This window comes from Phalacrocorax aristotelis, chromosome 23, assembly GCF_949628215.1.
Source record: "Phalacrocorax aristotelis chromosome 23, bGulAri2.1, whole genome shotgun sequence".
Taxonomy (NCBI): Eukaryota; Metazoa; Chordata; class Aves; order Suliformes; family Phalacrocoracidae; genus Phalacrocorax; species Phalacrocorax aristotelis.
In genome coordinates this window covers 355,722-378,307 of record NC_134298.1, presented here as the reverse complement: position 1 = coordinate 378,307, position 22,586 = coordinate 355,722, and the positions used below count along the sequence as shown (strand labels likewise).

The 22,586-nt window shown below is 41.5% G+C and overlaps 1 protein-coding gene across 1 annotated transcript; it reads right to left on the bottom strand.

Moving 5' to 3' along the window:
- Window positions 1–15,080: 15,080 nt before the first annotated feature.
- Window positions 15,081–16,095, bottom strand: LOC142067830 (olfactory receptor 6B1-like). The gene has a single exon (XM_075116803.1). The coding sequence runs from the start codon at window positions 16,014–16,016 to the stop codon at window positions 15,081–15,083; it is 936 nt and encodes a 311-aa protein (XP_074972904.1). The 5' UTR covers window positions 16,017–16,095.
- Window positions 16,096–22,586: the final 6,491 nt, after the last annotated feature.

Here is a 22,586-nt window from a genome sequence, read left to right as displayed (position 1 = left end):
CCTGGAGCAGAGAGATTTACTCCGGTTTTTTTTCAGTGGTGATGCACCAGTGAGTCAACATGTTAAGCAGTCTATATTGGCAAATAAAATGTACCAAGACCATTTTCTAGCTTTGAGACCAACTGGCATACAAAAGAACCACGTCTCTAACATTAAAGTCTTTTACACTCTTAAATTAGATATATATTTCTAAACTGTCTGTAACTAATGTGTCCTGGAATTTCCTAAACCTCCATCCACACCCAGGCACCATCTGCCAGAATTTGGGCTGTGCTCTGACTGATTGCCTCTCACTATTAGCAGACATAATCAAGTAGCTTATCAGAGAGGGATTATAAGAGCTGATTTTAATTTCCTGATATCCAATGCTACATTTAGCTGCAGCAGAGTCTCTAGAAAAGGGGTTTTGAAATCCTTCCCCTGTCCGCACTCACTCCAAACTGGAAACCAGTCATTAATAATGGGGTTGATAAGAGGAACATTTCTATAACAAACTGTAAAAGAGGCTGCTAGAAATACATCACAGTATATGTCCTACATGTTAGAGAGCAAATGTTATCATAAACCCCAAAGGGGATGCTGGGAATAGAGTGTCTCTGCTTGATCCCAAACATATTAATTTTAGAATAATACAATAATTTAGGTTGGAGGGGATTTCTGGAGGTTGTCTGGTTGAACTCCTACTAGCAGCATGGCAAACTAGGTCAGGTTGCCCAGGGACCTGTTCAGTAAAGTTTTTAATATCTCTAAGGATATGTGCCTCTAGTCACAAATTCCAATGTTTTGAGTGTTAGAGAAAAATATATCATGCTGGATTTAATAGCCTGAGAGAGACAAGGCTATTGTGACTCCATGTCCCCCAGGGCTGAAGTTGAATCCCCAGCAGGCCCATGCACACCGAGCACACATATACAATACATACATACATGTATGCATATATGCACACATGTCCATGGCTGGCCACACAGATCACAGACACTCAGAGCACCTACACAAACATAGCACCAATGGCCTCACCCTGCTCCCCTGTATGGCTAAGAAGAATGGATGTCCACCAGTGAGAATATATATATTGTGTGTGTGTGTATAGACACATGTACAAGGTGTATTCCTCCAGCAGTCAGGTTCAGTCACTCAATCTTTCTAGTAGCTGGCCCAGGTTCAGACTGGCATCCAGACATACAAGCACCTGGGACAGCAGTCCTACTCCAGTTGCTGTTACAGACCATCACAAACACATACATGCAGATGGCTAGGACTCCTCTGGTTCCATAGCTGACCTCCCCATGCTTTTTTCCCTATAGACACACAGACATTCTCACACCCAAAGCCCACCAGTCCACAGTATCATACTCTGACCTGATTCCAGGCTCTATAATTAAGACATTGTAAAACAGATGAGTTTTCACAAGCAGTTACAAAGGGATCCAAAATATATAGGTCTCAATGATTTAAGAAGTACAGTTTAGAAGGGCTACTGAAAGTGACTACAGTGTCAGACTGAATCTTTCTACCTTTCCCTTCCCACTCAGTTCCTGAATTATCTAAGCTGCACACAGGCTACATTAAGTCCTGGGATTCTTCTGAAGTGGAACAACAAAGTTTTTTCCCCAGTGAAAACCTCAGAATATGTAATTTTTTAGATTAGTAAAGGCAGGACTCCACTAATCCATATTAGAAACACCACTGAAGGACACCACATTATTTTCACCCAGGCAGGTCCTCCAACGATGTTCGTAGCACTGAACTCCATTTTCTTATGACACGTCTTTCTGCATGCCTATGTGCATGTGGAGAACTGTGAGCAAACATCTCATTGTTTTCAATATATTATGAAGCTTTTTAATATTAAAACACCTTAAAAATGTTTAAGTTACTTTATGGTAGTGCATTTCATGTCATGACAGATCCAGTAAGAGGTGATGGGGCCTTGGAGCATCAAAGATCTTTGTTATGTGCAGTGATGTTGCAAACTATTGCAGTAGCTTTACCAGCTGAAGATTGCTTCCAAAATGATGCTTATGAATTGATTCTCAGTTAAACAAAGTTTTCATTTGTATTATTGGCTGGTTTATTTTCATTTGAATGGAACCCTTTTTCTTCTGTCCAATACATACATCTGTAGGAAGATTCATATTTGAGACTTTCTTTTGGTTAATCAAAAGTTGCTGTTACATAAATGTATATATTGTGGACCTGTCTGCAGTCAGAATGAAAATACACCATGGGCACTAATCACAAGGTAAGAAGCTTCCCTCTGATGATTTTGTCAGTGTGCTTTCATTTTGGCATTATCTTAGCAGATGCTGGGCTGTCTTATGGAGCCACACCTACACGGTGAGCATTTGTAGCAAGAAAGGAAGTCAAGCAGCCATCTCTGCCTCTGCTGGGATTCCTCTGGGCTAAGTATTAACCAGTACAGGATTCAGAGTGTATGAATGAACAGATTAGAGAAACAAGTGACACCATCTCTGGCAACATCTGAACCAACTGTCCTTGAGGCCTTTACCCAGACAGAATTCCTGAGAGAGAAGCATCTAGGTCTCTGGGTATAAGCAGTACCTTGTGTCTCTCCCTGAGGCTGGGAATGTTGATAGCTTCACATGGATGATGTGTGTTTCAGTTGATGTCTTGAGTACCCGATGAAGGAGCTGTGGAAAGAGTTGAACAGACTGCACTGTCAGGCAGGAGGAACAGAATAGCAACACAGACTTTCTCTGACCCTGAAGGACCAAGAACCTGAACCCCATCACATAGTGAAGGAGGGACAACTAGAGACAAGTTTGAGCAGTTATGGAAACTCCCACAATGGAAGAGGCTAGAAACTTGTAACTTTTGACAATAGAATGAAAGTTTGTTTGCCTGCAGAGCCACAGTTACAAAACAAGTGTAATGTGCTATATTTGCATGGTTAAAAGCTACTCACCATAAACACAAAGATCAGTTAAAGACTGGGGAACAATGATAGACAGAGGAACCGTAGTAACTTAATCAGTAACACAGGGAACAATGAATTGACTACTCCTACAGTTATCCAAGGGGTACGTTTACCCTCTTGCACCTGATGTGAAACCCATCAAGCTGAGTCAACCACACCAAACTCCATGCAGACTGAAGGGGGTACAGGACTACAGGATCAGGAGGAAAAGCACTTTGGGATTGTGGAAAATTTATTATGGGAAGTTTTAAGGGGATTTTGTGAAGTTTAAGGGAAAGATAACAACCAGGGCAAGAGAGAGACCAAGGTGAACTGGGGAGGAGTATGGGAAAATAGAAGAAATAGGTGATAAAGGGGCCAGTGCAGTGTAAACAGATTGCTGGTTAGTATGCTTGTCTGGCCAAGTCCTGAGCCTAGCCACCAGTCTGTCCTATCTTCTTATTTAAATTTATTCCAATTATTTTCTTGAATAAGAGTGGCTTCTATTTTGAGGCGTTTGACACTAGTGAAGTTCAAGCTGGGCTAGCCAGGAAATAGGAGAACAAGTCTGCAAACCAACTACCAGATATACCATAGGCCTTGAGGCTAAATATTGGATAGACAGAGTCTGAGACCCTGCTACTAGGGAAACCACAGTCCTGGGCAAGCTGTCCAATTGTCTGTGTGTGTGCATGCATATGTAATGAGAAGAGGTCTGACTACAGCAACTGAATACAGTACATACTGAGGGCTGGCCAACTGGAAAGCAGCTCTGTAGGAAAGGACCTGGAGTCCTGGGAGACAACAAGCTGACCATGAGCCAGCAGTGCACCATTGCAGCAAAAAAGGCCAAAATACAATATGTGAACTATAATATTAGAAGGTAAGGTGAGGTAAGGTGAGGTAAGGGAAGGGAAGGGAAGGGGAGGGGAGGGGAGGGGAAGAGAAGAGAAGAGAAGAGAAGAGAAGAGAAGAGAAGAGAAGAGAAGAGAAGAGAAGAGAAGAGAAGAGAAGAGAAGAGAAGAGAAGAGAAGAGAAGAGAAGAGAAGAGAAGAGAAGAGGAAAATTTTAGTTGGAAGGGACCCACAGTTATCATTTAGTCCAACTGCCAGACTGCTTCAGGGCTGACCAAAAGTTAAAACATAATATTAAGGGCATTGCCCAAATGCCTCTTAAACACTGACAGGCTTGGGGCATCAACCACCTCTCTAGGAAGTGTGTTGTACTGTTTGACTACCGTGTCTGTAAAGAAATACTTCCCTGATGCAGCTTTGAACCATTCCTATGCTGGACACTGGGAAGAAATCATTCCTATGAGGTGATTATGCCACTGTATTTAGCATTGGTGCACCCTCACCTTGAGTACTGTATGTCGTTCTAAGCCCCACAATTTAAGGATGTGAAGGTACTTGAATGTGTCCAGAGGTGGGCAACAAAGCTGGTGAAAGGGATTGAAGGAATGTCCTATGAGGAGTGGCTGAAGACTCTGGGTTTGTCTAGTTTAGAAAAAAGGAGGCTGAGGGGTGACCTCATTGCTCTCTACAGCTTCCTTAGAAGGGTACATGAAGAGGAAGGAGCTGGCCTTTTCTCCCTAGTACCCAGTGACATGGTGTTTGGCAATGGACATTAGGAAACAGTACTGGAGAATAAGAGAACATTGTAATTTTTCTCAGCTTCCTAGGCAAGAAAATCAAGATTACCTAAAAGCTCAAATCTGTATTTAAACTAAAGGACAAATTTATGGGAAAAAAAATCTAATCAGACTACAGTGGTTTTTAAAAATTTATTAAAGGCAGTAATAGAATTTGCCTCCAGTTGCATTAGACATCCGCTGGGCATTGACCCTGGCCAGCAGCTAAGCACCACATCACTGCTTGTTCACTCCCCTCCACCCCACATCAGGACAGGGGAGAAAATATGAAGAAAAAGAGCAAGATAAATGGTGGGTCAAGATAAAAATGGTTTAATAAGGGAAGGAAAGAGGAAGGATAAAGAAAAAAGTACAACAACAGCAACACAAAATGTGTTGCAAACACAATCACAATATCCTACGAGTGCCCAACCAGTCTCTGAAAAATGGGTACCTTCCCCTAAGAAACCCTCCCCTCCAATTTATTGCAGAACATGCCAATATATGGCATGGAATATCCTTTTTATAGAATCATAGATTCATAGAATCATAAAATCTTAGAATGGTTTAGGTTGGAAGGGACCTTCAGAGGTCACCTAGTCCAAGCCCCCTGCAGTGAGCAGGGACATCTTCAAATACATCAGGTTGCTTGGTTGCTCAGACCCCCATCCAACCTGACTGTGAGTGTTTCTAGGGATGGGGCCTCCACAACCTCTCTGGGCAACCTGTGCCAGTGTTTCACCACCCTCATCGTAAAACATTTTTTCCTTACATCCAGTCTAAATCTACTCTCCTTTAGTTTAAAACCATCACCCCTGTCCTGTCACAACAGGCCTGACTAAAGAGGTTGTCCCCATCTTTCCTATAGTCCCCTTTTAAGTACTGAAAGGCTGCAACAAGGTCTCCCTGCAGCCTTCTCTTCTGCAGGCTGAACAATGCCAACTCTCTCAGCCTGTCCTCGTAGGAGAGGTGCTCCAGCCCTCCGGTCTTTTTTGTGTCTTCCTCTGGACCTGCTCCAACAGGTCCATGTCCTTCCTGTGCTGAGGGCTCCAGAGCTGGATGCAGCATTGCAGGTGGGGTCTGACCAGAGCAGAGCAAAGGGGCAGAATCAGCTCCCTTGAGCTGCTGGCCAAGCTGCTTTTGATTCAGCCCATGATACAGTTGGCTTTCTGGGCTGCAAGCACACATTGTTGGCTCACGTCCAGCTTTTTAGCCACCAGTACCCCCAAGTCCTTCTCTGCAGGGCTTCTCTCAATCCCTTCATCCCCCAGCCTGTATTGATGCCAGGGGGTTTCCCTGACCCAGGTGCAGGACATTATACTTGGCCTTTTTGAAACTCATGAGGTTCTCACAGGCCCACCTCTCCAGCTTGTCTAGGTCTCTTTGGATGACATCCTGTCCTTCTGGCATGTCACCGCTCAGCTTGGTGTCATCTGCAAACTTGCTGAGACACAATCCCGTTAAGTCATTGGTGATAATGTTAAACACTTCTGGTCCCAGTACAGACCCCTGAGGGACAGCACTTGTCACTGGTGGTAGACATTGAGCCATTGACCACTAACCTCTGGATGTGACTGTCTGACTAATTCCTTGTCCACCAAACAGTCCACCTATCAAATCCAAACCTCCCCCCAGCTTAGAGAGAAGGATGCTGTGGGGGATGATGTCAGAGGCCTTACAGAAGTCCAGATAGATGACATCCGTAGCTCTTCCCTTGTCCACTGATGCAGTCACTCCATCATGGAAGGCCACTAGGTGGGTCAGGCAGGACTTGCCCTTGGTGAAGCCATGCTGGCTGTCTCGGATCGCCTCCCTGTCCTCCATGTGCCTTAGCATAGCTTCTAGGAGGATCTGTTCCATGATCTTCCCCTGAACAGAGGTGAGGCTGACAGGCCAGTAGTTCCCTGGGTCCTCCTTTCTACCCTTCTTAAAGATGGGCACAATGTTTCCCTTTATCCAGTCCCCAGGGACTTCACCTGACTGCCATGACTTCAGATATTATGGAGAGTGGCTTGGCAACTACATCAGCCAATTTCCTTATGTCTCTGGGATTCATCTCATCAGGTCCCATAGACCTGTGTATATTCAGGTTCCTCAGGTGGTCTTTAACCTGATCTTCCCTTACAGTTGGAGGGGCTTTACCCCTCTGGTCCCCATCGTGTGGCCCATCAACTCAGGAGGGATGAGGAGAGAGATTACCAGCCCCCCCAGGGCCTTTGCCACCGGGCACTTCCCAGCCACTCTGCCCCAGCCTGGAGCGTTGCCTGGGGTTGGTGTGACCCAAGGGCAAGACCTCATACAATTGGCCTCGGCCCATTGATCCAGCCTGGCCAGGTCCCTCTGTAGAGCCTTCTTTCCCTCGAGCAGATCAACGCTCCCGCCCAATTAGGTGTCGTCTGCAAAGTTACTGAGGGTGCCCTCGATCCCCTCCTCCAGGTCATTGATAAAGATATTAAACATAACTGGCCCCAACACTGAGCCCTGGGGAACCCCGCTCGTGACCAGCCACCACCGGGTGTAACTCTGTTCACCACAACTCTCTGGGCTCGGCCATCCAGTCAGGGTTTTAACCAGCAAAGAGTACACCCGTCCAAGCCATGAGCTGCCAGCTTCTCTAGGAGGGTGCTGTGGGAGACAGTGTCAAAGGCTTTGCTAAAGCCCAAGCAGACAACATCCACAGCCTTTCCCTCATCCAGTAGGTGGGTCACCTGGTCATAGAAGGAGATCAGGTTGGTCAGGCAGGACCTGCCTCTCATGAAGCCGTGCTGACTGGGCCTGATCCCCTGGTTGTCCTGCACATGCCTAGTGAGCTCACTTAAGATGTACCACTCCAGAATCTTCTCTGGTACCAAGGTCAGGCTGACAGGAACTGGCTTTTCTCAAAAAGCCACCCCTGCAGCTCCCCCACCCTACTCTGCTACAAAAACCTGGCCATGTAAAATCAATATAACCAGATTTTGCTGGGTGGCAGGAAATATAATGAACTTACTGTTATCTGTGATTGTCTGTACACTGTAGCTAATAGGATAAATTTTCCTTCAGGAAGAGCTGAAATTAAAAATAAGCAAATATAAGCTCTCCACATTTCCTTTCATGAGGTATGAACACAGTTGAGCTTAATCCAAAATTAAATTAAAGAGTGATTTAATGTGTAAAAAAAGCTGAGGAAAAAGTTCTGTAATTTTTCAGTGTGATTTCTGTCTGAACAGTGAAAAGGAAATAAAGACCTCTGATTTTCATCTCTGTGGAGAATTCCTGAAATCACATGTTTCACAACTATTTCAGAAAAAAAAAAATCAAAAAAACCCCCCACAAAGCTAGTACAAAGCTTCCTTCAGGGCACATTTACCTGTTCCAGTGTGGGGTCATCCACAGGCTGCAGAGTGGTTATCTGCTCCACTGTGGACCTTCATGGGCTACCTGACACATGACCTGTGTCATCATGGTCTTCACCGTGGGTCTGTCTTGGAGCGACCTGGAATTGGCTCTGTCCAGCATGGGGACAGCTTCTGGCAATCTCTCACAGAAACCACCCCTGCACATCCCCTGCTACCAAAACCTTGCCATGTAAACCCTATACACAGGTACAGGGCCACACAAGGATACAGGGTACAGGACAACACTGGTCTAAAAGGCATTTGCCCAAAATCCTGTAAATGTGAACTATTTTGCAACAATTGACCCAGTGGCCATGGAGAGGTTGGAAAAGTACATTGCTGCAGGCATAGATAGAGTTAAACTTCTCAGATATAATCACGTATATGGGAACAGTTCAGCTCAGTTTTGAGGATCTAAGTTTAGTTGTCTTACATGTATGTGGCCAGATGTAATGTGAGGATTAAGTTCAGTTATCAAATATTTAGTGCTCTTCAAGGACGGCTAAAGTTTCCAAGACATCTTCACAGCACTGGCAATTATGACATAGGACTTAATGGAAAAATCACATTTTCCTTGAGTGGCAGCTGGAGATCAAAAGGGATTATCTTGGATCATCTAAAATTGTCCTAGAAACCTCTCTTTAGACAACTGAATAACACCCTGGAGATATACTCAGTGCCTACAGAGCTACTAAAGTAGGCAATGACATATGGTCATATAGAACAGAACAGAACAGAACAGAACAGAACAGAATAGAATAGAATAGAATAGTTCAGTTGGAAGAGACCTACAATGATCATCTAGTCCAGCTGCCAGACCACTTCAGGGCTGAACCAGAAGTTAAAGCATGTTATTAAGGGCACTGGCCAAATGCCTCTTAAACACTGACAGGCTTGGGGCATTGGCCACCTCTTTAGTAACCTTGTTCCAGAGTTTCATCACCCTCTCAGTAAAAAAATGCTTCCTAACGTAAAGGCTGAACCTCCCCTGACACAGCTTTGAACCATTCCCACGTGTTCTGTCACTAGATATCAGGAAGAACAGATCAGTACCCCCCTCTCCATGTCTCCTAATCACAAAGCTGTAGAAAGCAATGAGGTCTCCTCTCAGCCTCCTTTTCTCCAAACTAGACAATCGCAGAGTCTTTAGCCGCTTCTCATAGGACAGGCTTTCTCTCCTGTTCACCAGCTTTGTAGCCCTCCTCTGGGCACATTCAAGGACCTTCACATCCTTCTTAAATTTTGGGGGTCAGAACTGCACACAGTACTCAAGGTGAGGCTGCACTAACGCTCAATACAGTGGGGTAATAACCTTTTTTGACTGGCTTATTAAACTGGGTTTGATGCACCCCAGGATGTGGTTTGCACTCTTGGTTGCCAGGGCGCACAGCTGGCAACCAGCACTCCCAGATCCCTTTCTCCAGGGTTGTTTTCCAGTCCACTCCTCTCACAGTTTAAACCTGTGCCTAATGTTACTCCATCCCAGGTGCAAAATCTGGCACTCAGACTTGTTAAATTTCATGCCATTGATGAGTGCCTAATGCTCCGATCTCTCTCTATCCATCTGCAAGGCCTCTTGTCCCTTGAGCGAGTTAACAGCACCTCCCAGTTCAGTATGGTCAGCAAATTCACTAATGGTACATTCAACTCCTGCACTAGCTCTTCAATAAATATATTGAACAGAACTGGCCCTAGAATTGAGACTTGAGGAACACCAGTGGTTACTGGGCACTGGATTTCACTGTGTTCCACTGATTGCACTGATTGAATCCCCATCATATGCCAAATGGCTGTTCAGATATTTAGGGCCCAATGGGTAGACATCAGCAGCTAGTCTCCTCTAATATATCCTGTAGCATTTGAAACCATTACACACATGCCAACAGATATGAGTCAATGCTTAAGAAATATCCAGCACCTTCTGTAGTTACAGCTTAAGGCTAGAGAAGAAACCATGGAGAATCTCAAATGGCACCAAACTCCCATCTTTAGGCAATCGACTTGTGCATCTGTATATTGACTTTTCATTTTAGACACTTAAATTTAAGACATCTGGAGCTGAACCTTGCTCTCATAACATCATTCATATGTTTAAACATATATTTTACATATCATTTGTGATATTCTAGAGTGTCTCAGAGGTCTGGAAGATAGAACACAGTATCTATGGAAGCCATAGTCTTCTGATGTGACAAATGCAGGACTAGAATATGCTAGTGTATCTCAAATGGCATGTGATACCTTTCACATTGTGAAACACAGCATTATATATCCAATATGTTTGCCCTAATGCGTGATAAGGTATGTGCATCTTTGATCAGTTATGGGTCAATTTGGCCACAGTGGATTTTCCTGTTATTCGGTGTTGTGAACTACAGTGTAACAGGGAGAAGTAAACATATCCATAGAATCATAGAATTCATAGAATCATTAAGGTTGGAAAAGACCTCTAGGATCATCAAGTCCAACCCCCAACCCAACACCACCATATCTCCTAAACCACGCCCTGAAATGCCACATCTACACAAGTTTTAAATACCTCCAGAAAATTATTCAATCCAGAAAACTTCAGTTCCTATCAAAAAATTATTAACTTCAACCTCTGGAGTTGCCAGTTTCTGTTTATCATATTTTTGCCACCTTATTATATATAACAATAGCTCTGTATGCAGACTTTAGGATAGCCTAAAACAAAACTAGGTGCTTATGCTTATGCAACTAAATTGCACCTGCAGGATCTATTCGGTACTACAAAGAGTTATACAGAGAAACATTTGTTCTCTCCAGGCTCATTTTAGCTGCAATCAGCTGTTTTAGTCTACAGTTGCTTCCTACTCCTAAATTTAAGCAAAGCCCTACACCTGACTTTCTTTCACTTTAGAAATACAAGCTTATTTTCTAAGTTAAATATTCTGAATTTTGGAGAATCCTGCACTTATCCCCATCTTGTCTCAGGACTTTTTATTAATCTCTGTTTCTCAAGCTGTAGGCAAGGAAGTTGTTTGGAAGAGTGAGGGCTATGTAAAGGGAAGAGAGCCATTTGTTCAGTTTGTCAGGGTACTAGTATTCAATGGGAGGTAGTGGAGTGATTTGAGTGCCTTAGAAGATTGTTGACACTGTCCACAAAAAAAAAAAAGCTTATGTTTACAGATTTTTTAAGCCAGTAATTTCCACTGCCCTAAACAGCAGTTTCCCATGGGTTCCCACCTATCAGTTCCCTGAATAAGCTGAAGTCTACTTATACCCTTATACAGTCTAGGGTCTGTACTCTTCTATTTGACTTTCTCATTCCCCTGAGTATCTTGAGCTCCACTTTCACGGTCACTACAGCCAACACTGCCATTGATTATCTTCTCCCTCACCAGTTCAACCTTGTTTGGTACAGAAGATCTAGAAGAGCTAGTTTATCTATCCAGCATTTGTATTAAGAATTTATCCCTGATACCCTTGAGGTTTGCTTGTGTCCTTCAGTGCTGCCTGATGAAGTCAGGGACCTTAAAGTCCACAATAAGTACCTCAGTCTGTTATCTGGAGACTTCCTGAATCTGCTTTTGAAATTATCCAATCTGTTTCATATTGCTATGCAAACTCTTTATTCTCTTTTTTGTCATTGCCAATTCCAGGATGGGCAGCCAGACAAAAGTTAACGTATTTGTTCTTCTGTGTCTGACCAACACCTGGGAATTGCAGGACTTCCTCCTTATCCTCTTCCTGCTTCATTGCCTACCCAGCCTAGTGGTGAATGCAGCCATTTTGTTACTGGGGTGCTAGGCGAACCTATGCTCTATGCAGCTATGTACTTTTTCCTGGGGACTCTCTCCTGCCTGGACAACAGTTACTCCACAGCAACTTTAGTGCTCAGTACTTTACCTAGGACACTGCCTGGTTTTCTCTTAAGGTAAAAATTATTTTCCTTTGCAAGTTGCCTGTCCCAACTCCATTTCCTTCACTTTCCAGGCAACCCTGAAGTCACCCTGCTGGCTATCATGGCTTATAATTGCTACATGGCTATCTGCAACCCTCTGCACTGCAAGATGGTCATGTTGAATCTCCTCCACCTTGTCTCTCGGAACCCTCATTGTAATATTGCTTTCCTACCTTTACCTTCTTTCCTACCTGCATCTGGTTGTATTCACACTGAACCCTCCTCAGGAGGCTAATCTGAGCAAGGCAGGTTGTTCACCTTCATATATAATGCTGTAACTATTGTTTTAGATCCTTTCATCTACACTTTGAGAAATCAGGAAGCAAAATCTACCATCAGAATAAACAATAGGGAACAATAGATAGTAAAAGCAGTAAGCAAATAAAAAAAATGCATAAAGACCTGTAAAAAAGAAAGGAAAAAAATAAGGAAAAAGTCCATAAACCTAATAATGGTTTTCTTCACATAACACTTTCGTTTTTATTCTGGTCTGTGATTAATGTCAGAAAGACCTAAGGTGAAGGTCTGAAATAGTCTTGGTTCTTTTCCTAATCCATTTTAAAAAACCCTACACAATATTCTTCATTTTTATTTTTTCTTGTATGTTACTTAAGATAATTAATAAAGAAAACAACCATTACAGTAATAGTAATAATAAATCTTAGATGAAAGTAAGCCCTTTCTATTCTGGCACCTTTTCCATCTTAAAATATTCCTCACCTTACATCTAGTTTTCTAAATATTATAAGAAAAGTCAAAATCATTCCTCCTGGCTCCTTATACAGTCTTCAGTGAAGGAAAAGGGAGAAGCACTTGCAAAGAATAACTTAATCCATTTTACTTACTGGTATATCTTATGTGCAATATATCACCCTCTAGAGATATGTCTCCTTCCTCAGCTTTTGAAGGGAGCCCAGATGAGTAGACTAGGTAATCAACTGTCAGCCCACCTCATCTATTTTGGCTGTCTTATGACATTTCAACTGTCACTAGACTTATATGTTTAGAGAGTTCATTGCAGTCACTAAAGTTAGGTGAGTTAGTAGCTCATGGATGGAATTTATCCGAGAATAGATATTCTCGCTAAAACTCTACATGTACATTAGTCTTTCTGTGCTTTTGTTACAGTGATGTCAACTGGGCATGTGAGTTTTATCTCAATCCGAATTCATATTTTCTTTTGTCAGATTACCAGCACCACAAAATGCCTCTGTATTTCTGTGAGGCCTATGAATGAGATTGTTGTTCATGTCTACAACACCATACTGTTAAAAAAAACAGAAAAGCTCAAGCATATTATGGAGAAGTTTATAGTATAATATAGAATAAATAGGTCCTATAGCAGCTATCATTAAGATTAATTGTGGGTTTGGTATTACAATTAATATACAGTAATTCATTATTATTTTACAGAACAATAATACTTATGAAAGAGTTAATTCAAATATTCAAAATTCTTGAAGTACAACATTGTTGTAGCAGGAATAAAACCTAATGATGATACCATTTTCTCTATCTTGTTATTATCCAGCTTGCTATTATTAGGAAAAATGGGAATCTGAAGGGTGCTGATTTTCAGTATTGATAGAAAGTTACAACATATCATAGAATTATTAACTGAGTAATAATAATACTCACTGTTGCAGTATGAGACCAATGTATTCCTTAGGAACAAACAGTATCAGGATGATCACCACTTCTTCAACAAAAGTTTTTGTTGTTTTGTACGCTTCATTCTGAAGAAGAAGAATTGTTATCTTTGTGTAGATGTCTTTAACCAGGCTAGCAATTTTAGACCCTTTTGGCAAGTGTTTTACATCAGTCTAAAAAAAAAGGTGTAAATTTAGGTGATAACAGTCTAGGACTAAATAGTAGATGCCCTTTTAATTCCCATAAGATTTATTTTTACATTCTGAAAAAACTGAAATAAGTCAGCTAAAAAAAACTTGAGAAAAGTAGTACTACTGCTGCAACACACATGGGAAACATAATTTTTTATGTGTAGCTCCTAGTGACACTGGAGCCCTAATTCCTTGACTGCACACACTGCACATCGGATCTCACACTGGTTCTGGTCAATATGAGTAAGATGGTTCTCCTAGTACTGGTGGGAATGCAGTGGCCTCAAGCCCTGTGTTTTGCACCTGGAGGTGCATGTTCATTACAATACCAGTAAGAAAGAGACTCAGACTCTGTGAAGTATCACTTGAAATGTCATTTATTGGAGGTAACCCTATAAAGAAAAACTGGATGATACAGACAATCCTACATCGTGTCAGACGTTGTGCAGCACCAAACAGACTCTAATCAGGGAACAGTATGTTGTGCAAATATATCTGTGGAAAATTTACCCTCTTTTGGTCACTCAAGCTATGATAGGATTTACTTAAAAGGGAACAATTCTATCTAGCATTCCTACTGTCAAACAGAAAGGATGTTCACATAAGGAGTTCTTGCTCCACTTTTAGATCAAGGCTAAGACACACAAGTGGAGTAATCATAGGTACCAAGTGGGAGCTGATTCCAGGCTATAATGTTAAATTCAGCTGGTAAAGTTTATCCTGCATCCAATGGATATGAACAGCACAACGAAGGCCTGAAGGCCAGGCTGTACATGTAGCATATGCCTGGGCCTACTCAGGTTAAATATTACATGGATCACTAATTCCTCAGTGTACAATGGTGTTCAAGTGAGGTTTACTACATGCTACCATATTCCAGCTCTGAGGTAATGTGAAGGTATGGCTATACAAATAGCATAGGTACAGCAAGAATAATATTTTCTATATACAGTAAGATTGTAATAGAATAAGGAAGTCAAACTATTTCTTTGACAGGTGTTTTAGCTCTCTTTATTTGTGTCTGTAGGGATTTGGACAACTGAATTTCAATGATATCCAATGTTCCTACATGGTTTCAAAATCTATAAATCTCATTTTTAGAAGGAAATTATGCATCAGCCAAGGTTCTAGTATGACTTATTTTATTGCTGTTGTAGCAGAATAATTTACAACCAGGTGTAGTTCAGTCATCAAAGCACCCTCATGAATGAGAAGGAAACATTTCCACATAGAAACAATGATACCATTTCTCCCTTGCCAGACTTCAGTGCAGCGAGACAGTGATGACTGAGTCAGCAATGAACAAGTTGTAATGATCTTACTCAACTACATTTCAAGATGGAAAGTTCACACTACTGTCCATGTTCCTCTGGATCCTTAGCCTAGGAACTTATTGGTGTGCAAAGCAGCTTGTGCCTATGATCTTTCTCAGAATCTCCTTCACCTCTGTGTTCCTCAGACAATAGATTAGAGGGTTCAGTGCTGGAGTGAATACAGCATAAAAGACAGACACTATTTTGTTGAGGTTGAATGGATGGATCCTCCTGGGTCTGGCATACATGAAGAGAGTGGCTGAGAAAAAGATAACGACTACAGTGAAATGGGAGGTACAAGTGGAAAAAGCTTTCCTCCTTCCCTGGGCTGAAGGCATACACAAGATAGTTGACAAGATACAGCAGTAGGAGAAAACAATGATCAAGAGAGGTACCAGCAGGATCACCAAGGCTAATGCAAAGTCCACTGTCTCTGCTAGGGACATGTCAGTGCAGGAAAGGTTCAGGACTGGAGAGATGTCACAAAAGAAGTGGTTTATGACTTGTGGACCACAAAACGTGAGGCGTGAAATAAAAGACACCTTGACCAAGGAAATGGAAAAGCCTCCTGCCCATGAGAGAATCGACAGCTGAAAGCACAACTTGTGGGTCATGATGGCTGGGTAGCGCAAGGGATGGCAGACAGCCAAATAGCGGTCATAGGCCATTACAGCCAAGAGGACACATTCAGTGCACATAAGGGAGATAAAGAAGTATAACTGTGTCATGCAGCTGGAGAATGAGATGGTCATGCTCTGTGACCAGAACCCAAATAAAAGCCTAGGCAATGTTACTGTAACATACCAAATCTCCAGGAAGGACAGGTTCCCCAGGAAATAATACATGGGCTTTTGGAGTAGATGGTTCCTTTTTACCACGAAGATGATGATTGCATTCTCAGTGATTGTTACCATGTAGGTGACCAGAAAGACCAGGTAAAGTAAGGTCTGGACCTGCAGCCCATATGAAAATCCCAGAAGAATGAACTCATTGATATCAGTTTGGTTCTTCATTCCATATTGGGTGCCCACAGCTATCCCTGCAGGTGTCAAAGCAGAAGAAATAGCAAATGTAAGAGTTCCACAAAAGCATGTTTATGTGAAGAATTAGGGCAATTAGTAAACTCTTTCTTGTGGAAACTTTACAAAATAGAAACAACAATTCTTACAAGAGAGAAAGTGAGAGGGACACATGACATTGTTTCCAATGACTTGTTATATTGCTTTCAATAGCAACACTGGAAAAACAACCCAAAACTTAGCCAAAAAATCCTCCAGAAGACCTCTGTAATGCACACTATTTTCCTGTAGGATGGAATATGGAAGAGCACAGAGACTGGCAGCTGACAATCACATTGCTGAAAACAGCACCACAAAAAATCAGGTAGTATATAGATAAAAAAGGTTAAAACCATGGATGTAATATCAATTGAACACATAGTTTTGCAAATGTTGGACATTCTTCATTTCCTATTAGGAAATTATCCACCTCTGTATTTTTCAGTGACACCAGTGAAGTTTATTGGAAGAGACTGCTATAGACATTACAGCTCTTTTTGCTACAGATTTTAGGAGTTTATGTTTAAGCAAGAAATATTTAGTGACTCTAAAGACTGGCTCCTCCAGTACGTGATTCATCTAACTTGTATTAAACACCTGTCTTTGAAAGAGAAGAATAATTCTTTCTCATTTTCAATTTGCACTTAGCTCCGATTTAGACATCTATATAGTTGGTAGTTTAACTTCAATAGCTTAAAGTAGATGTTGCATGTTTCTATTGCCTGTTTTGCTCTAGATTCCTTTTATAATATCAATGGACATCCGCTTAAGGCATTAATTGAGTATTGGTAGACTAGAGAATAATATTGTCTTTAGGTAGGTATATCTTCTTCCAAAACACATCACATATTTGCACTCTAGAAATGCCTATTTCTCTTCATGGCCATTTTAGTGCTCCTTAACTGACCTTGAAGTAGTTGTCTGTACTATAAATTATTTAAGATGCAGGAGGTGAGGTTTATTTTTACTGCTTTTCAAGGAAATGAGAGCAAATAACGAACACATAACCATACCTGATTCCAATCTGCTTACTTTCAGATTTTACAGCTCATTAATATATGCTCATTTTTGTATGCATGAGAGAAAAAGATGTCTGTACAAAAGATGCATTAATTTATTCAGAACAGTAACATAGTCTTTAGCTATTTTGTATCATCACTGATGTGAACATGCATGGACCTTTGAGTAATTAAGGGATGACAAATTTGACTGGAGGCACAGAACAAAGTTTTGGGAGCTTCTTTCTCCAAATACAAAACCAGAAGAATTTCGGGAAATGGCAAGCAGGATACTTTTTCTATAGTCTTTGTCCAGCCAAAAGAAAAAAAAAATCCCTTTCCACAGAACACGTCCTGGGCAAGTTCCATGATAAAAGGAGATCCTGGGCAAAAAAAATATTCCCCACAGAGAATAGCAGTCTCTGTCTAAAGCTCAATGAAGAACAAAAATGGCACAAGAGATCATCAGGCACCTACCCTCACATTCAGCCCCTACAGTGCTCCTTCTAACCTGTCTTTACTACTCATGTCTTCTTACTGAACCTAATAAAAAAACCCTGTACATCTCCAATTAGAAAAGTCACTTGTCAAAAAGAATAGACACTGATGTGATACACCTCAGTGGGTGTTTTTGTATTTACAAGACACACAGAATATCAAAATCAAGGCAAGGAATGGCAAGGAAAGAAAAAACTTGCTTTTTCATTAAGAGGAAATTTTAATAGAAAGACTTGATGTGTTTTGCTATTATTCTTGACTTGCAGGTATAATCCCATATGACATATCTGGCAGTTTTCATGATGAAAAAGTATGGGATGGGAAAACCAAGAATAATTGCTTTTTGAAGCATTCAGTCCAATAAGCTACACCATAATGGGTATGTGATTTCCTCATTTATATATCTGTTATGGTAAGAAAGCATTAAGACTTACTTACCAGTTCAGGGTTTCCAAGTACGCATGTGGCCTTTAAACACTTGTAATGAGCAGTGGATCAGATATATTTTTTTCTAACCTACCTGAAAGGTTGTCCTTTAAAGTACTCAGTGTCTTCTTCTGGGAAAGCTTCCCTTGTACAAAAAGGCCCAAGCTAATAAAGTCCTTGCCAATTAAAGAAATGAAGGGGGAGAGGAAGCTTATTACCTCTCATTATCTCCAGTAATTATCTCCAGATGCTAATTTATATGTGTAATTGTACATAGTAGAAACAGAGTCTCAAATGAGATCAGGGGAATAAAGACCATAGCAGAAACTATACCTGTCATGCTTTGTACAGAATAACAAGTGTTCTTTCTCTAAAATACATTAGGAAGACAAGACTAGGTAGGAATTATATTTGCTGAAATGTTTGGGAATTCTGCACTTTTATTTTTATAAAAAGAGACATTCCAAGAATATTTTTTCTTTTTTAAAAAAATCTCCTTCAGTTTATACATCTAGTCATTAAATATACAGGAACTGGTTCATGTTTAAGAAATCTAAATACAGACATCTATGTAGATGTGTCTACGATAAGTATATGAAATGCAGATTTTATTTTCTAGATAGGCACACAATGTCATCTTAAGTGTCATTGGACCTATTTAGTCACAAAATTGCCTCCAGAGATGGTAAGATATCATACTATATATACTATGAATCACATGTGAGTATTTATACCAATGCCATGTACAGCACAGCTTCCTTTGAAAGAAAAACCAGGAAAATACACAGAGAGGTAACTGTGTGTTCTAATACAGTTCCCATTGTAAGCAGCTGAAGGACCAGGAGTATGGAATGCATTGCAGGGAGAAGACAACTCACAACTAAGATGTCATCAGATGTATTGGATGTGTAACTACAAAAACTGACCCCACTTAGTTTCCTTTGTTTTCTGGTCGTGTTAATTCTTCGTTCTACAGAGGATGTTACACCTCTGATGGTACTCCCCTGAAGAAGCCCAAGGTACAGCACAGGTAGTCAAAGCACTAGGCAACAGAAAATTTCATTAAAAAGAACCCAACACCAACCAAAACAAGACATTCTTTGCTGGACCAATTAGCCTGCTTATATGAAAAAACTGTGAAAGACACAAAGCTAATACTAAACACTTTTACTTTTCACTTGAAACAATCTAAATTGCAAAGTTTTGTGTATAATTAATAAGTCAATGATGAATTGCAATTGTTCCTCAAATGATCTTTTTAAAAGTGGTTTTTTATCAAAGAAAAGTTGAGGTGGCATTGTTTAAGAATTCTGGGGAATGTCTGTCAAAGCTTTTTACTCTTGTGTAATTTTTTTCTCTCCTGTAAACGTTGTTTTCCATTAAAAAATAGCAAGAGGAATTCAAACAAAATTTAAAGTTTGATGGACCAGCCTGTAGTTCCTGAGATCGTCCTTCTTGCCTATTTTGAAGATGGATGCAGTATTTGCATTTTGGAGGATTTGCAGACTTGCCCTCATTTCCATGACCTTTCAATGAAAGCAGAGTTAATTAAATGAAAATATTTGGAATGAAGTTCAAAACAAGTGAAGCAAAGCAGTCTTTTTTCAGAAGTTTATCTGCTAGAATGATTTAGGTGTAGTTAGAATAACTGACAGCATTAACACATGAAGTTGTCTTGGTTTGGGCTAGGATAGAGTTAATTTTCGTTATAATAGCTAGTATGGGGCTCTGTTTTGGATTTGTGCTAAAAACACTGTTGTTAATGCAGAGATGTTTTAGTTGTTGCTGAGCAGTGCTTACACTAGTCAAGGGCTTTTCCACCACGCTCTCCTGGGTGCCTGAGAGGCTGGGGGGGGCCACAGCCAGGACAGCTGACCCAAACTGACCAAAGGTATATCCCACACCGTATGCTGTCATACTTAGCATAGAAATCTGGGGGAAGACGAAGGAAGAGGGGGGACATTCAGAGTGATGCGTTTGTCTTCCCAAGACACCGTTACATGTGATGGAGCCCTGCTTTCCTGGGGATGGCTGAGCACCTGCCTGTCTGTGGGAAGGAGTGAATTAATTCCTTTTTTGCTTTGCTTGTGTGTGCAGGTTTTGCTTTACCTGTTAGACTGTCTTTATCTCAACCCACATGTTTTCTCACTTTTACTCTTCCGATTCTCTCCCACATCCCAACTGGCAGGGAGTGAGCGAGCAGCTGTGTGGTGCTTGGTTGCTGACTGGGGTTAAGCAATGTCACCAGAACTACATTTCCTCTCTCCCACAGAATGGGGAGGTTGCATTAAAAACCTATTCTGCTAACCCAGTTGGTTTCTTTTTCTGTGCCATCTCTCACCAAAATCAGGTAATTTGGGTAATTTGTAAAATTTTATGTATCTGTGATGAAACTGCTCTGGTATCTGTGCTGGTTTTGGCCGAGTAGGGGTTAATTCTCTTCACTGTAGTGCCTGTGGTGGTCAGGGACCTTTCCAGCTTCCCGCGCTCTGCCGCGTTGGCGGGAGGCTGGGAGGGGCGGAGCCACAGCCAAGACAGCTGACCCAAACCAGCCAATGGGATATTCATTCCATACCATGTGATGCCATGACCAGTCTATTAGCTGGGGCAGTTGGCACGTGGGAGGGGTGTCAGTTGTGGCTCAGGGACTGGTGATGTTGGGTGGGCGGGTGGTGAGTCGCTGCGTCATGTGCGGTTTGTTTTGGTGGTTCATTTCCCTTCCCCCCCCACCCCGCCGCAGGTTTCGCACCTCTCATTGTTTTCCTTTCCGTTTCATTTTTGTTGTTGTTTTATTTTAATTATTAAACTGTTCTTATCCCAGCCTACGAGCGTTACCCTTCTGATTCCCTCCCCCATCTACCGGTGGGGGAGGGAGCGAGCGACTGTGTGGGGCTGAGCTGCTGGCTAAACTACGACATATTCAAATCCATTTAGACCCACACTGTCATTTGGTCTTAAAACATGACAAAAGGATAGTTGGAGATGCAGAACTCCTTTCCAAACAACATTGTAGATGTGAAAATTTCACATTAGTTCAAAGGGAGATTGAATAAATATTTGGAAGAATGGTCTGTTGAGGATTACATAGCAGACATTAAAAATCAGGTTCAGAAAGATAAAGTAGCCATATAGTATACTTAGATGACGTATCATATATGCTTGCCCAGTCTTTGTCCCTGTAGGCAATTTTTTCTGGCAACTGTTTGAGAATAGATAGAGGACTAGACTGATCCTTGTTCTGATACTGTAGAACTGTTCCTGTGATGAAAAGAACAGTGGTATAGAATCTTACATATTTCTCCATTCCCCATTCTGGGATCATATATTGTTAGATATTAACATTTTTACATCTGGATATTTAAAATCAGATGAAATCACAATATTTCTCTTTCCTTTAAAACCAACTTGAAGAATAGATACTAACTTATAGTTAGTTAAGAATGATAGGTTATGGGATAAAATGGTTCTCTTGACATGCATAGAGGAGCACAGTGAAAGAAAGTTGGGAGGGGGAGTATGACTAATCTGAAAAACTCTTCATCTTGCTATCACAGGACAGCAATCAGCCCCATGGCCCAGGTGGAAAATTCATCAAGATGAGCCAATAGGAAGGCTCCTATGTGATGCAGGGAAGAGCAGTTTGACATTGTACAGACTTATTATGGGATGTTTATGGGAAGAACCAAAAGTGGGTAAGGGGAGATATTAAGGTGATCTGGGGAGGAACAAGGATGGGAAAATAGAGAGATACGGGAATACACGGGCATATTGGATGAAAGGTAGTAAGACTTTGTTAGTAGGGGGTCTGTAGGTGTGGCATCTGTGAGAAGAGGCCAAGGGCTTCCCCATGCAGGATAGAGCCAGGTCCAGATATTTCCAAAATACACCTATTTCTAGCCAATGCTGAGCCCATGAGTGACATCTGTGGCACCTCTGTGAAAACATGTTTAAGAATGGGCAAGAAACATCAGACAGAGAGGAAGAGGGAAAACTAAGAGTGAGAAACAGCAGAGAAAACAGCAAGGTCAGAGAAGGATATGGAGGATGTACTCTGTAGTGCCAGTGCAGATATCCACTGCAGCCTGTGGAGAGCCCATGTGGAACTGAGTTTTCCTGAAAGGAACCGCAGCCCATGGAAAAGCCCACACTGGAGCAGATTTTCCTGATGGAAAAAGTGGCCCATTGAGAATCCATATCAGGGCATATTTTTTCCAAGAAGATCTGCAACCCATGGGGAGCATATGCGCTGGAGCTGGGGAAAAGTGTGAGAGGGAAGGAGTACCAGAGGGAAATCACTATGTTATGACCATAAATCTCTCCCATTCCACTCTCAGGGAAGGGTAGGGGACTATGGAGTGAAGGAGTGAAATTGAGATTGGAAGAGGGGAGAGATGTGTTTTAATGTTTGTTTCTCACTATCCAAACCTATTTTAATTGGCAACAAACTAAGTTGTGTGTTTTACACACAATGGTAGTTGGTAAGCAGTGTTCCTGTCTTCATCCCAACCCATGAGCTTTCTTATCCTATTTTCTCACAACATTCCTCAACTATTTTATGACTTTATGATCTATAATGCATTGGCAGATACAGCTTTACTCATAC

Coding starts and splice junctions, on each gene's coding strand:
- LOC142067830 (XM_075116803.1), bottom strand. CDS start 16,016: ATGAAGAACCAAACTGATATCAATGAGTTCATTCTTCTGGGATTTTCA.